The sequence below is a fragment of the Triturus cristatus genome, chromosome 6 (assembly GCF_964204655.1).
Source record: "Triturus cristatus chromosome 6, aTriCri1.1, whole genome shotgun sequence".
In the NCBI taxonomy this organism is placed as follows: domain Eukaryota; kingdom Metazoa; phylum Chordata; class Amphibia; order Caudata; family Salamandridae; genus Triturus; species Triturus cristatus.
In genome coordinates this window covers 427,777,228-427,793,380 of record NC_140589.1, presented here as the reverse complement: position 1 = coordinate 427,793,380, position 16,153 = coordinate 427,777,228, and the positions used below count along the sequence as shown (strand labels likewise).

Sequence of the window (16,153 nt, the reverse complement as noted above, 5' to 3'; positions counted from 1 at the left end):
ACGCCCACTCCTCATCCGACTGGACGACATAATACTAAAATATGCCTGATTTAAAAGCATAAAAATATAGCTAAAATAGGAGTATAAAAAAGTCTAAAAACATTGTATGTGTTTAAAAAAAATGATGTATCGGTAAAAAGCTCCATGCAATATACGGTTTGGACCAACTGAGCACACCAAAAACCATAGTGCTCAGTGAGGGCAGAAGAGGAAAAATAAAACAAAAATGATGTTTTCAAATTCCAGTTTTAGTTGTTTTCAAAAAAAGCTTAATAGTTTCCAGCACACGGAGAGCCAAATGTTTGTGTCCTGTGCGTGAGACGCAAAGTCACTGTTGCCTGCCTTTGCAGACGACGGTCCCTGTAACACCAGTTGGATCAGGTCAATAGAGCAAAGGTGATCTTCTCCGGTTCCCACAGATGTTGCTGAGGAAGCTTTTGATGCCTGTAAGCCTGGTGCAGAGCCGGTGTCTATTGCAACAGGAGCTGAAGCATCCCGTGGTGGCTCTTAGAATGCCGACATCAGGATTGGAATACGCTGAGGACACTGCACTACATGGGCATTTAACAGGTCCAGCAGTACATCCACGTCTGGAGGCACAACCGATGGAAGTGTTAGACAGATGTCCAACACGCATTCTTGTCCACAGAATAAGCAGCGGAGTACAAGCAAGATGCAGTCAACCCAGACTGTTCTGAATGACCGAAAATAATGCTCCCTTAGTTCTCGAAGCCGAGTTGTGCCCAGATGGAGTACCACGCGTTCACGGCAACATCACTGCAAGAGCGCTTTTTCCATCGCCTTGGTATCTGGGACGTCCATTGCATAGCGTGTATGTGCTCACCACCCTAATGAAGACCGTTTTACGTTCACTGACAACTCCTCGCTGATACTCCACGTGGCACAACTATCCTAGGAGATGACTTCAATGCATTGATTGACCCAGTTCTTAATACTAATAACCCCAACACCTTTCACAAATCCTCCAACTTTTCACAGTGGACTGAAGCATTGGGTCATATAGACACCTGCCACAATTTGCATGTTTTTTCTAAGCAATTTACCTGCTGTTCATTCACCCATGCCACCCTCTCCCGGATACTCTATCTCTTTGTACCAGATCTTAATGCAGTGGCCTTCACTCAGATTCTTCATAGTAGTTTGTCAGGCCTCTCACTGATTCAGGCGACAGCTCAACATCAGATGGAGGGTGCTCAAGGGATGTGGCCTTAGAATGCTTGGTGGCTGTTAGATGACAGGCTTGTGGAATATCTGAGAGATAAAATAGCAGATATTGTTTTGAGCTAAACGTTTGCTTGTCCCATCTTCTGTGAAACTGTGGGAAGCTTTTACATCTTGTCACTAAGGGTCAAGCTATAGGCGACATTAGAGGTAAACTTTGAGACAGTAAAAGATAGATCTTGAACTTTGGAGGCAAAAAACAGAGCAATGGGAGACAGACCTCCCGTGTGGTGATGCCACCCGGGCTGTTCAATTGGCTAGAGCCGCTCTCAAGCAACAATTTCAGCAGATAGCCAGCACTATGCTGATAGCAATTATATGGGTGCCGCTGCCAGTATGGGTTAAAATTTCCGTCAGCTGTTTGCCTATAGAGATGTGCAGGTTGGGAAAGTATGCAGTGCTTCATTACTCCATACACCACAAGCATTCCCCTGACTGTCTGGTTTATGGAAAACAGCAAGAGGTAAGAGAAGGTAGGGAAGATGGCGGACGGCCATCCCATCCTCCAGTCATTGGAGACCTGAGAGAAGAAGCAGTTTAACATTTACCAGAACACCAACTTCTGCGGCTCTTTTTTTACAGACTGTCTGTATTTTCATATATTGCAAAGTCTCTTTGCGCTGAGAAATTGACTATAGAGCGTGATAGAGAGCTGTTCGTGAATATGTCCCAAATGTGTGTATATATCGCTGTTCACTTGTAGTCTTCTCGCTGACAAGTCTTTTCTGTCAAGTATGGTTTTCAGTTTACATTTTACAATCCAAGAAACTACAGCTCTTGACCATAGACCCTGGAACTGATAGTAAAATGATGTTCATATTGCTCTGATTCAGTTTTTCAATATATAGTTTCAGATCTTGGGGTAATCAACCAGCATGACCCATGGATTTATCATACTGACAGTGCCCAGGCATTTCTGCTATGATCTTATAGCGGAAGTGTGTCAAATGTTGCATTGCTTATTCAGTCAAGAATATCAGACTCTGTTGCTTCTCTGCAATATCAGAGTACCAACATATTTTTTCTGAATTATCCAAGCATCATCACTGAAATGTATCTCTGTCAAGATACTATTTTTGATTGCAAGGACTTTAAAGCCCTGATAGTCCAGCCCTGGAGGTCGGCATCCAAAAAGAAGCGGGTTGAGGCACTAAAACGCCAGATTCAAATAACCTTCTGTTCTACACTCTTGCAGGTTTCAACTCCCCCCCCCCCCTCCCCCCCCCCCCCCCGCCACTCCTGGGTAACAGCTCTAATTACTAAAGCTTTCAATGTGACATCAAGGCTAGCTAGCCTTTTGTCTCCAACTTCATTGCATGCTTCGTTCGTTTGGGTTCAAGCTCCTTGTTAGTCCTCACTAGCGTTCCTCCTTGGAGCTTCTCATGATTTAAAGAAAACCCATTTGCATTTGTGGCATAGCATCTTATTCCCATCATGTTGTTTTGTCAAAGTCGAATGGAGGACCACTCTGAAAATATGAAAAGGATACAGATTCTTATCGATGTATCATTGCTTGTGTGGGGGATCGAGGGTGTTACTCATGTGCACACAAATCTTTCTCCTACATAGGTTCTAGCCAGCTTCCGGCCATTGCAGTGAACCAGTCCCGCTCATTTTAAGCCCCTCTTTCCCTGTTGTCAGTACCTGAGTGAATTGTCTGAAAGCCTCAGCTGATTGTATCATAGCGGCTTCAGCATCAGATAGCCACACTCAGCAGGGTTTTTTTTCCAAAAGGTGCTGCAACTCTATAATTTCTCTGAGGGCTTCACCAGCCCGCTTCTCTTGGCATATCATAGCACTACAAATTGCTTTTGCCACCATCTTGTGTTTACTTTCAAGGTGAAGACAAGGCCAAAATAATCTGTGTAATCCTTATGTAGGAATTATGAAATAGCACCCTAGCCCCAGTTTCTCTTTACAGACTCCTTCTCAGTTGACCTCTATCTTGAAATAGGAATGGAGCCACCTCACGAATATGCATCCATCTTTGAGTTGGCCTGCTTCTGCTTCACCTGTTACTACTCCTAACAATTGTTTTTGGTTGTTTGTTCAATCAGTCAAGACCCTTTATTCGGTTACATAACCATCAAAGGTACACAACATCCAAGTAATACATGGAACAATTTTGCTTCATTCAGTATCCTTAATACATAAATATACTCTTCCTAAACATTCTTTTCGTTTTTAGGTCTCGCACCTAGCGTTGCAGTGCGTAGTACTGCTCGCGCAGCGTGAGACATTTTGTAGGGGCGTTTGAAAACGGGTCTAGGAATCGCACAAGCATGTGCTTTTCCTTTTGGGGCACGCTATTGGGCTTTGCGTGCATGTTTTTTGCAAAGAGCACGCAATAGGCCAAAGGCGGGCGCATTGCTCCGCCCACTACCAATTGGTGTTCATTACGCGCACCGGCCGTCATGTGGTTTCAATTATCGTGCCCAGACACGGGCACGAAAATTGAAACCAAATATCTTGCTGTGGCGCATGCGCGCGCACCACTCGCGGGCTTGTTTGCTTGCGATCGCTTTCACTTTTGCGATCGGTTTCAATGCCGCTTTTTAGGTCTCGTTTTTTGTAATGCTGCTGTTTATTTAATGTTTGATTTACATGCATCGATTGTATTTTTTCTAAATTGTTCGCGGTATCCATTTGAATGCTTAATCCTTCTGTGACCAAGCGGGATGATGTGCCGGGCACGTTGATGCCCTATGTGATTACTTGTTGCTCGGGCTGTTCTCATGTACCTCCTTTCATGTCAATTGCTAATAAAGAATAGATTTCCAACCACATGATCGTCAGCAGTCCCTACAACTTCTCCACATTTATCTTTGCATATTTAATAACATCCGCGCAGGTGCCCCTTTGCGCTTCCTCAGGTCACTGGAACCTTTATATCTATACAGATTATGCATATTTGCCGATAACGTATCCTGTTGGAGACAGTCTTACCAGCATACATTGACGTTCACTCTTCCCCATGGCTCTCTTAAAGGACCTGTCGCATAGACGTGGTGCGTACCAGCAGTGGTTTCCTGAACTCCACTTCTATGGCAGATGGATGCTGTCAGCTGGGGTGGCATACCACAGAGCCTCCTACCACCACTAACCCAGGCCGCACCACGTGCCTCGAAACCGACCTCCCGAAACCCTTAAAGGGCTGGCAAGGCTTGGCATCGGTTCTCACCTACGTCTGGGCAAGTTGGAGCCACCACCGAAAAGGTCGAGGATAGTTCCCTCATCACCCACTCTCCCTGTCCACCTCCCAATGTCTGCGGCAGTATAGCGGCCTACGAGGAGAGTGGTCCAAGATCTGGGTCATCTATGGGCCCCAGCGGACCCCACAGGCCACCCCTAGCTCTGTAAACCAAATAGAGAATACAAGAGTCACTACGGTGAGTACTGCGTGCTTTCTCTTACCGGGTTTAGGATTGGGTGTAGGCTCCCGCGCACCCCGCTCTCTGGGGGTGAGGCCCGCTCTGTTATGCTTCCGGAATGTGCTGAGTTGTGAGCGGCGGGTTAGTTTCCTGAAATTACTCACTCCCTCAGAGAGATTCCTTCCATTCATAACAAGCATTTGCAATGCAATAGGTCTCGCATTTACTAGAGTTTAAGCTATTGGCATTGTAGATTACAATGCCTTTTATTAATGTATTGGTTTCTGAAACAAATAAATAAAAGGCATTGTCATTTAAAATGCCAATAGCATAAACTCACGCAAATGCGAGACCTATTGCATTGTAAATGCATGTTTGTCTTGACAGGTCAGTCATAACTTTGTTTTTCAGTTGTACCATGATATATGTACCTTATTAGGCTATGTTTCGCTGCCCAAAACCAATAAAACAGCTCTCTTGGGTGATCATTCATTGTGAGAATTACAATATATATGTTTGAAATTCAGCTGGGCCAACTCGCGCTTTCATCCTTATGTGGCTGAATAAATGAGTAATATCTTATTCAAGCATAAAAATTCGACTTTATTGTGGACATTGCATATCTATTTGATGTTCTGTGATAATTATTTTGATGAGTTGGTCCTTTTTTCTTCTCTAGATTATGATAAATGATGCTTAATATCCAATTTTCTAGTATTGAGCTGGTTGTCTTTGACAATCTTTTTACTGTGTTTATTTTCTCGTTAGGATGAAAAGGAAGTTTTACTCCTGGGAGGAGTGCATGAACCTTCGGGAAGTCAAGGTACTTGTTTTGGTTTTTTAATGTTTAAATGGTACAGTGTTTTGGGGACAATAGAGGGATGATTAATTGCACGATTTTAAAATATTTTTTTGATCAATTTCTGCTTTTCATACACAATTGGGCAAGCATGTTCTCAGTGGTGAGAAATGCACATGGGCAGTGCCGTGTACATTTTGTTCCTGCCATGTTACCTAGATTCTTGTTTCATTCACGGACTGTGATCTGAAGTATTTTGTAAATCCCATGACATTTCTGATGGCTCTCGGAATTTCTTATTTCCTTGTAAGCTTTATAGAAGGAAGGTGGCTTTGTTTATCCATCATCTTCAACCAAGGTCTATTGCAAATTTAAAATAAATCAAAAAGGTGGATATTCTTTTTGTCTTCCTTCCTGTGTTCTGTAACTCATTGATTTAGGAAACTTTATGCAAATAGTTTCAGATACGTGCACTCAGATTTTGCATTCATTTGTTTCTGTGAGTTAAGGCTCACACCTAACAAAAGATCTAGGCACTGTTCTCCAATGATGCAATGATGAGTGGTGCGTTTCTTTCACTGCTAACCACATGTAGAAGCGGTGTCCTGCTTTAATATGAGAATGGAAAATCTGACCACATGCGTGCCACAACGGTCATGGCTCGTATAATGTTACAAAGTTCATTTTTAGATCTCACTTACAGACCGCTTTAAGCTGTCTTTTTTGAAGACCTGTTGTATACAATAAAAATAGTGGCCTTTGCATCAGCTTATTGCTTAACATTGATTGTCTTTATTTATCAATCTTGTTTACTTGCATCTTATTCAATGGCTTTCCTTCCTATTCTTATATTTGTCCCTCACCTGGAGCATAGCATCTTTACTATCCTTTGGATGACGTGTGTCCTTCCAAGGCAACTATTTTTTAAGTCTGGTATTAGCCAAGACCTTTTGATTTTACTAAAGTTATACATTATATATAAAGTGACTTTCAGTCAGCCCTCTTCATCCATGGATCAGCTGCCATTCAAATTATTTTTCCAACCCACTCCCCCAACCACCTCCCCAGCATGGGGCGGTGATCCAGCTGTTGACTAACTTCACTGTGACTGACAGCATTCAGCCTTTTAATGAAGCACACATTACACACACTAGGTACCTTAAGTGCTAGTGACGACTATGGCAATGTGTTCTTTTTAAGACCAGAAAAATATTTTCACTTTTAGTCAATGTTCTTTAACTTCCCCCAAAATAAGGTTTGTAGAAACCATGACAAAACAAAATATGCATTGACAAAGCCTGAAGTCTGGCAGCCAACACCAGACATATTGGCTTTTTAATTTTTACTTCAGCAATCTGTGGGAGTGCCTGTGTTTTATTGTTGTCTCCCCGTGTGCTGCCCCTCCCCTGCACTCTGTGTTGCTCCCTCCCCCACCCGCTTATTTGTGGCTTCCCTGTCCTGTTAATCTTTGTTTTCTTACCCCGGTTCCTCCATTGATCTCTGCGGCCACACCCTTCCCCCTGCTCAGTGTACTCCTTCACCCCTAGCTCCTTTGTTGCTTCTAGTTGCTCTGTGGCACTGACTTGTTCCCCCTCTGCTACTCATTCCCTCCCCTATACCATCCAATAATACATTTTTTTATTTTTTAGGATTTTTCTGTTTTTGGAGAACTAGACTGCTACAATTTGCTACAGTTGCTCCGTATCCTATTATGCACTTTTATTTTGTAATTTACCTCTGCAAGATGGGCGTCCACAATCTTAAAATGAAATATTAAAGTAAATTTTAAAAAATGGCTTCTGCAGCGTCCTAACAAATATGTGCGTGTGCACAGTGATACATGCAGGCATATTCATCATCACTCTCCTTTGAGGTGGTCATTTTCACTTTCTTTTTTTTGTCACTTGTTCAGTATCAGTAGCAAGCTTTTTAAAGCCAAACGGTTGACTAACGCCCTTGAAACACAAGACCTTTTCACTTTGTTACCAATGCCACACGAGCCCTGCTCAGGAGAAAATCCTTTAATAGCATTTCAAGACTGTGTCTGAAAGTGTATTTTCTGCTGAGTGCTGATATACTACAGTATAAATCTGGCCCAGGGAAAGTGAGGCAAAAGGCTGCATTAGTCGTTGGACAGGCAGAAGCAGGCCTGCCTTCTGCACACCACGCTGCAGGTGTTGCAATACTAGAAAAGTGTCCTTTGCTTTAGGTATCAAAAAGTTTCATGAAGAATTCATGTTCATTTTCATCTGGGAAGCACTAGCATAGTTTCTTACCTACAAAACTAGCTTTAAAAGATCCCATTCTTGAAAATACCACTGCTATAAAACTGACCAATTTTTGTGATGCAGAATGAAAACGGACTAAATGTAAGCTTCTAACATCATCCTTGTCCACTGATTGGTTACAGAATATGTTCTCCTCAAATTCTATTGCCTGTTCTTTGATGATGCCTGGGTAGATTCTGGATTCCCATAGGTTGGTTGATATGAATAGGGATCTTTTGAGACCTATCCCTCTATAGGACCGAAAATCTTTGGCTCCACCTTGGTTGGGTTTCTGTAAGTCATGTACAAAAAACAGAAAAGACCCTCTTGGACAAATCCAGTGCATTTCAGCAAAATAAATATTTTTTTGGCAAGGATAAGTGGGCTGGGTTACGTAGAAAAGAAGGTGTCCTCAAGAGGAAAACCAAGCACATCCACAAGTGAGCTTCTCGTGCCACTCTCAGCCTAAAGTTTGTTTTAAAAGTACTGTGAAATAATAGAAAATAAAGAGCCATGTAGACATAAAACACATTAAAAAAACACATTTAAAAAAGATCAAACATAGTCCACTCTGAAACCCCACACATTGCTGGTGTTGATTTTTTTCTTTTGACTAACTGAAAATGCATAAGATATGCTGGCATCTGAAGAAGGGGCCTCAAACTTGAAACTGAATGTGCTGTACCTTTGCTTTATTAGTTAGTTAATAGGAAACAAGCATTTGCAATGCAATAGGTCTCGCATTAATAAAAGTTTTAGCTATTGGCGTTGCACATTATAATGCAACGCCAATACCTCAAGCTTTCAGTAATGCGAGACCTATTGCATTACAAATGCTTGTTATAACTTGCAGTTCATAAAGCAAGCAGGGAACAGGCATCAAAGACTGCAAGTAAACTGCAGGCCATGGGTTGAAAACCGTATTTTTCCTCAATCTGTTATGATAAGGCTACTAAAAAGGTGTCTTTGGGTAGTAATAACGCCAAGCACTATGCTATGTTTTAAATCCTGACTTTGTGTTTTCCCTTGCCATACAATCTTGGCTCCTAATCCCAAACATTGAAGCCAATGTGACTTCTAACCCTGGAAACCCTTATCGTCTTATGTAACACCCTGTACATTGATTTACATTACAGTTGCATGATTTATTGTCAATATATAATGTATACGTGTGATGTAAAGTGCTCTGACACCTTACAGTGGGATGGTTAGCGCTATAAAAATATTAAATACAACAAATTAGCGAGTGCCATTTAAATTGTTTTTCGTGTAAATACTCTCACATACGGATGCATGTGACACTCTTACAGTGCATGCATAGCTCTTTCACAGGGGGTTGCACAAAGTAAAAAACCGGACTCCAAATGTCTTAAGTTTCTCTAAAGTACTCGTGAGGTGATAGCAAGCTGTGTGGCTTTGTTACACAGGGTGCATTGGCACCTATGTGTAAGGCTGCAGATAGCTCCCACACAGGACTGTACTCCAACAAAACAACCATTTGCAATGCAATAGGTCTCGCATTTGCGAGACTTTAAGCTACTGGCATTGTAAATGACACAACTTTTATCTATGTGTTGGTTTTTGAAAACCTATAAATAAAAGGCATTGTCATTTACAATGCCAATAGCTCCACACACCGTAAAAAAAAACATCTGATCTCCAGGCAGGCACTTGAAACAGAAACCACACACAATTGTAGAGCTGCTGATCTCACTGCCAACGCCTACGCAATCCCTGATATCGCAACGGGAAAACAAAACCACACCGAATGCCAAACCTGCTGATCTCACTGCAGGCACCTAAGCTCGGTTTGCTAACGTGAGGAGTAAACAAAAACAAATACAATGGCGGGATGCATATTAAACTCAGTCCTACCAGCCATTAACAGTGAGGCGCTCGTGGAGGGAAGGCCGTGCCCCGTGCCGGGGTAGACTCCATGTCCATACTGCCAGCTTTTAGGTATTACCGCTTCTCATTACATTTCCTATGAACCCCTCCCTCCTTGTTATCTAAACCCCTAAAAGGAGTGTCCTTGTACCACGCCTTTCATTCTACCCTATTCAGCACTTTGTTATTGTGTCAATGAAGCGCAATAGTAGATACTAAAAGCTAAGTATCGTAGCAGGGGAATGTTAAGGAGGAAGGTATGTAGAGCTGTCGCCTCTCACCTCGCACCCAGAGTCGGTTTCCTTTTTACGTTACCATAAAAGGATATTCTCATGTTTTTACTATGTGTTTGCTACATTACCTTTAATTTTATTTCACGTTTGCTACAATGTGCCGTGATGAGATTTAATGCATTGAGCATATACGGTTCCCCTTCTGTCTGCCTCTAAATGGCAGGTCCTAAAATGTTGTTATGTGCGTGTACATAAGACTGGATTGAATATAGCGCTTCCCAGTAAACCAGTCCCCTCACGGTGCTGAACTCAGTTTTCCATGCATCACTCAGGCCAGTTTCTCACGGCAAGTCTCTCCTCTCGCCGTCAGACTGGTAGGGGGTAGCGGTGGTGAAGATTGGCGGGGGGAGAGTAAATGGAAAAGAGGAAGGGGGAGGGAAGGAGTGAGAAAAGAGAGAGGGGGGAGAGAAACACTCGCAGAGCTGCTGTGCCAGAGGCAGCCGTTCAAAGAGAGAGGTGGAAGTGAACACGCTGGCAATGGCGGTGCCATGAAATGAAAGAGACGGGGTAGAAAGATGGAGAGAAAGGCATAACCTTCCGAGAGGGGCGGAGAAACTGGGGAAGGAGAAGGAGAGAGAACTGGAGGCAGGGGCAGATCAGAATAAATGACTGTAAGGGGGAGAAGACTGATTGAGGAGAAGTGTCATTGCAAGGGGACGCGTTTTGTGCGCCTCGGCAGCAGGGCTCCTCTCGTGCATGATAACCCAAGAACGGGGGCCTTAAGAAAATGAGGTGCACGGGCTCTAGATAGATGACCCCAATGACCCGTGCTCAGCACCAGAGTGTGAAGCTGCTCTTTTATATTTATGTTGCCCTGTAAGCCTATTAACGCCCCTCAAAGTAGGAGTCGGTTCCATTCTGTGGTACATTAGAAGAACTTCATCTGTCAGGAATTTCTTCACTTTGAATTCAGGACATGTCCGGGATGAGGTTTAAAAAATGAGATCTCTGCTGGCCCAAAAGGTCCAGCGTGTGGATCTCTGATGTGCTGCCAGGTGCAACAAAGGGTTTCTAACGGGAGAGTTCTGCAACCATGCACGGTGTCAAACCCCAGACCCTTCGGGATTTTGCAAATTCACGATCTGCAAGCAAATTACAAATATACTCTAGAGGATGATGAAAGGAGTACCAGGTCTTAAGAATAATGGGGTGTCCCTTATAAACCGTGATCAGCCTGCGAGGATCGGCCTGGGGCTGTGCTTTAATTTCAGCCTCAGTTCTTCCAGGTTGGGGTCCCAAGAGCCTCGCTCGGTGTGTGTGTGCCTGCTGCGAGGCTTGCTTCACATGTGCAGACGTAGTGCCCCCCCCCCCACACCCACCTGGGTCACGTGGCTTCACCTCCGACCCTAGATCATGCAGCTCTCGCATTGAGGCACTGGAACTATGTGCACAGCAGGTCGCCTAGCGCCGCGAGGGTTTTGAAAGGCGACATGTCTGGTGCTGCACAAAGCAAGTCTACCGTGCCGAACTTAACGCCACTGATTCATGGCGCACGATTTCTAGACCAGGACCGCGAGAATGAAGTGGGGGGGGGGTGAACCTAGCACGTCGCCCAGAGGCAGGCTGCTACACTCACCATATAGCGCCTTTGTTCTAGGCGCAGGGCCTGCTGGAGGCTGACACAAACGTGTGCTTGGTGCCGTTTTTTTGAGCGAGAGCCCCTCCGCTCTAGGCGCTATCGAGCACTTCTCACTGGTGAATGGGAGCAGCAGTTGCCCCTGCTTCAGGGAGGGCGCCGGCGCGTTTCCTTCATCAGTAGAAACAAGCGCTTCCTGCAGCGCCCACAGGCTTCTAGTGAAGGCGACACCTCAGCCGTGATCACAAACAGTCTTGTGAATGATCACAAATGTGCGAGCGATCTGTGAAAATGAAAAATATTACCCGTGGCCTCGTCCATCTACTGTTGTTCGTTAGCAAAGTGGGTGCGTTATCTGGAGTCTGAACGTTCGGCTGAAAGGGGGAGCAAGAAGTACTGTGATATATATCAAAAGTGCTTACTTTAACAAGAATTGTTGATGGAGAGTAAAACGACTGAAGTATAAAGACAGGGATTACCTACACGTAAAACATATTATTTTCATTTACTTGAATCACTTATAGAAAGAAAGCAGCATAAAGATAATAATAATAATCAAGCCCGGCTTCTAAAGTGGTCCGGACGCTCTCGTCCGCCACGAAAGTGAAAGCAAATTTGTGAAGCGTGGCGCGCGCGCGCTTGGGGGCGGGGGAGCGGACCCTTTGAAGTGCTCCCAAAAGGCGGATTGCATGGCGGCACGATGCACGTGATTGTGCGCGTGCTAGCAATGCAATCCGCTTTTTGGGAGCACTTTTCAAACCCCCTACAATAGTCTCGCTTTGCGATCGCTTACGCGATAGCAAGGTCGAGACCTAAAAAGGGCTGATGGCCCTTTAAATTGCCCTTCGTTTTGGGCACAAGACAGAAGAGGTCGTAAAAAGCCACTTTATTGCCAGGCAGAGAACGGGCGGAGGCAGCTGAATTGTGTCCACGTGTTGGCAAATTACACAGAGACCATATCAGCAAATTTCACTGGGGCCAAACGGATCCCCGATCTGGCTGACTAATCTCTGCTGGACTGGGGTTCTGGTGGGTTCCGCCTTCATTCCAGCTCTGATGAACCTCCATAGTTGTTTAGAGAACCCTCTTCCCACCTAAACATTCCCACTGCAACTGAAGAGACCACTCACACAAGCCCATTCTACCCTATGTACATGGCGTTTGGCATCCATTACATTTATTTTTATTTATTTAGAAAGTTTTATATAGCGATAGTTCGACTTGTGGTTTTCTTTCCTGTGACGTTCGATTGTGTCCTTGTCCATGGGGTGTGTTTGGTGTTCTGGTCTGTGAATTACTATGACTTGCTATGTTTACGTCCCAATGATCGTTGAAATGTACTTTCCCATCCACGCAGTGTTTTGTGTGCTTTTGGGAGGGTGTGGATAAGCTGTCCGGGCTGCATACAGCTGTGGGGTGTTCTTTCAAGGTGTAAAGCCAGCCACGCTGACAGCCCGAGGTTTGTTTGTGGCTTCTCGTCCTGTGCGTGTTCCCTTGTGTAGCTGTGAGTGTCCGGCGCGGGCTGCTCAGCGCTAGAATAGAGCCTGGCAGATGAGAGATGTGCTTCGGAGTGCACGAAGAAAGCAGCAGCTAGCAAGTCCAGCCCACACCACACAGTCGCCGTTCACGTGCGCGTCTTTGGTGCAGTGTGAATTATCCCTAGTCATTCAGTCAGTGCTGACAGGAAGAGGAGAACCACAGAGGTTTCCCACCATGCCATTACAACCAGGCTCGGCGGCACAGTGAGCATTTGCCAGAGACACCCTGCGAACAGGGAGAGCAGCTCCCGGCACAAGAACACACCCAGACCTACCTCACCGTGCAGTCCCCATTGCCTCCTGCACAGGGAAAGAAGACAAAGTTTAAAGGAACAGTTGCATGGGGAAAGGCTGGTAGTGGTACACGTACACGCATAGTGGTGCTTACTAAACAAACAATGGCGAGTAGTTTACGAATAGTGACAGATCGCATGTGCAGGCCAGCCCCCCCACCCCTTCCCCCACATCTGCCTCTTACGTGGGCGGGGGCCAACATGCATGAAGAATAGCCTTATGCACAGAGCACGACTGTCCCTATGTATTTGCTGCCTTGCTCGGACGCGTAGAGTCCCCAGTGTGCATGGTGCGCTGTCTCCAGTGTGTGAGGAAGTAGAGGCAGCATGCACCATCCCACTGCGAACTACAGTACCACAGTACTTAAAAGAAAATGAAATAGAATAATATATTGGGTGTGGGGAAAAAACGAAGAGTAAAACTTTATTTTTAGAAAAAGATAGTAATTCGGTGACGGTCCCTTCAGCATCAGCTGCTGCCTGTGCCTGTGGACCTTGAAATGAATGGCGGTGTCGTCGATCATTTGATAGACATGTAAGTCACTAACTACCCTGTTTACAGCGAGAGTCAATAGGGGTTTTGTGTGTTCTAACTTTTCACGTAATCGATATTTATGTATACATCCTCGTCTTCCCTCTTCTGGTTAGACGATTTTCACGAAAGACCGTTTTGACCAACTCAATTGTAATGCATTTGATAAAACACTCAAAAGCCGCTCCTAAAGCAGCAGTGGCCATGGGCTTTCCAGTTTTGTTTTCGGAGGAATAGGAATACGCACTGGTGACGAAACAATTTTCCTGTGAAAGCAACAAATGGGGGCAGGGAAAGGTGCGGAGTCACGACGGGTGTAGTGTGCCATGAGGAACTATTCAGTAGCGGCCTAAACGTTATTTTCAATTACAACTAATGAATAACAATTATATCTTGTAGTTTACATGTATATTTAACAAAGGGCGCATAACTCACTCACCTAAGTGTAACTAGGGGCCTGCAGCTAAAATATGTCTTGCTGCAATAAAAGCATTAACCAACTACCTTACATAAAATAGAAAACTATGACCCATATACAACAGATACATCTAGCCAGAAGCCATTTGCCGATTCAACCCTTTGACCGAAGATTACACACGTCTGCAGCAAGAGGAACAAGAAAAAAACAAGCCCGGCGGAGTGTGGCGCGCGCGCGCTTGGGGGCGGGGGAACGGACCCTTTGAAGTGCTCCCAAAAGGCGGATTGCATGGCGGCACGATGCGCGTAATTGTGCGCGTGCTAGCCATGCAATCCGCTTTTTGGGAGCACTTTTCAAACCCGCTTTCTATAGTCTCGCTTTGCGATCGCTTACGCGATAGCAAGGTCGAGACCTAAAAAGGTATCGAAGCCTAGAATATAGATCTAATTTATCACATCTCTAATCAATGAAAACATTAATTCTTACTGTCACAGGCTTTATGCATGCAGCATCTCAACAATTGGATTCACGTTGTGAAGGATGTAACAGTAGCTCTTTATTTCTAAAGGCAATCTGCCGTCACCATGAAGATGCATCATTAAAAAAAAAAAGTACTGGAGAGCAACATGCATTTCCCCTCACAGTTAGGCTGCTAAAGGAGATGGGGGTTGTGGGGCGTGAATTGGTTCTGGACAAACCTAGTCGGCATTGCTTTCCATTGCATTTAGCCTGCCACTAGCGCCTAGCTTCGGACTTAACAGTTACAGATACCACCCTGGCTTGAAAGCTGGAAGAAACTCTGCTATGTCTCACCGTGAAGGAGCTCTATCCTGTTTAAGACCGTTCATGAAAAATGCTTACAGTATTGACCTGTATTGACCCCTCTGCAAATGGTCCTGCTGAAGCCTTGTTTGCAAGAAGGACACCTCTAGAAGTTAGAGTGAACATGCACTATTTGAAAATGTGGTCTTCAGCAAAGGGTCAGTTTTAAATGGGTCTTTGTCCCGTAGATGGAGATTTGATCAGTAAAGATAAAAGGTTCTACACCATTAGAGCTCTTGGTGCAGCAGGAGGGCAGCAGGAGGTCAGCTAAACAGACGCGCAAGGTGTCGGCCACCACTTTCTGTAATTTGATGTAATCTACGTAATCAAAGTGTTGATGCAACAGTGACTTGCATCAGATCGTGTAGTTGTAATGTTTAAAAAAATTGGGTATGTTCTTATTAACAAGAAAATTATCTTTCAGAATATTTGTTTTTCAGCATATCATTTTCCTTTGTTTTCCTAGTCTCTGCAGAAGTTAAACCATGCCAATGTAGTGAAATTAAAGGAAGTCATAAGAGAAAATGATAATCTCTATTTTGTATTTGAATATATGAAAGAAAACCTTTACCAGCTTATGAAAGACAGGTATGTGATGAGTGTTTCATCCTGCATTTCAAATTAATAGATCAGTATTTGTGATGCATTTGATATTTCTCCTAAGGTTATGCTATCAAAAGAAGTAGAACCGATGCCACAATAAAAGTTTGATGGCACACCCCTAAAATAAAACTGTTCTGAAATGTCCATCATCAGATGGGCATAAAACATATTTTTACAAATGGGTGGTCTGAGAAGTGCGTATTATTGTTACTTATTTTCTGGTTTGTGGTTCAAAAAGTATTTCATTTTCTGTACATGTGGAATTTTCCCATGTTTCAAACTTAATGTGTAGCTTGTTTTGTTTTTTTAGAAGTAAATTGTTTCCTGAATCCGCTATTAGGAACATCATGTACCAGATATTACAAGGGCTTGCGTACATTCACAAGTATGGTAAGTTTATTTCAGTATCACTTATGAATTTGAATGTTGCAATATGTCGTCTTGTCAGTGTTGTGGAAATAGTTACTTTGCTTTTTTTGTGTGTATCATAATGTGGTCATCTGTGTGGGTAG

At 44.0% G+C, this 16,153-nt stretch overlaps 1 protein-coding gene across 1 annotated transcript in view; it reads left to right on the top strand.

Moving 5' to 3' along the window:
- CILK1 (ciliogenesis associated kinase 1) overlaps positions 1–16,153 on the top strand; it is a 422,614-nt gene that overhangs the window by 92,878 nt on the left and 313,583 nt on the right. The window contains exons 4-6 of the mRNA XM_085610842.1: positions 5,382–5,436; positions 15,505–15,626; positions 15,952–16,031. Of these exons, the coding sequence (XP_085466968.1) occupies positions 5,382–5,436; positions 15,505–15,626; positions 15,952–16,031 (257 nt within the window). The remainder of the gene's footprint in view (positions 1–5,381; positions 5,437–15,504; positions 15,627–15,951; positions 16,032–16,153) is intronic.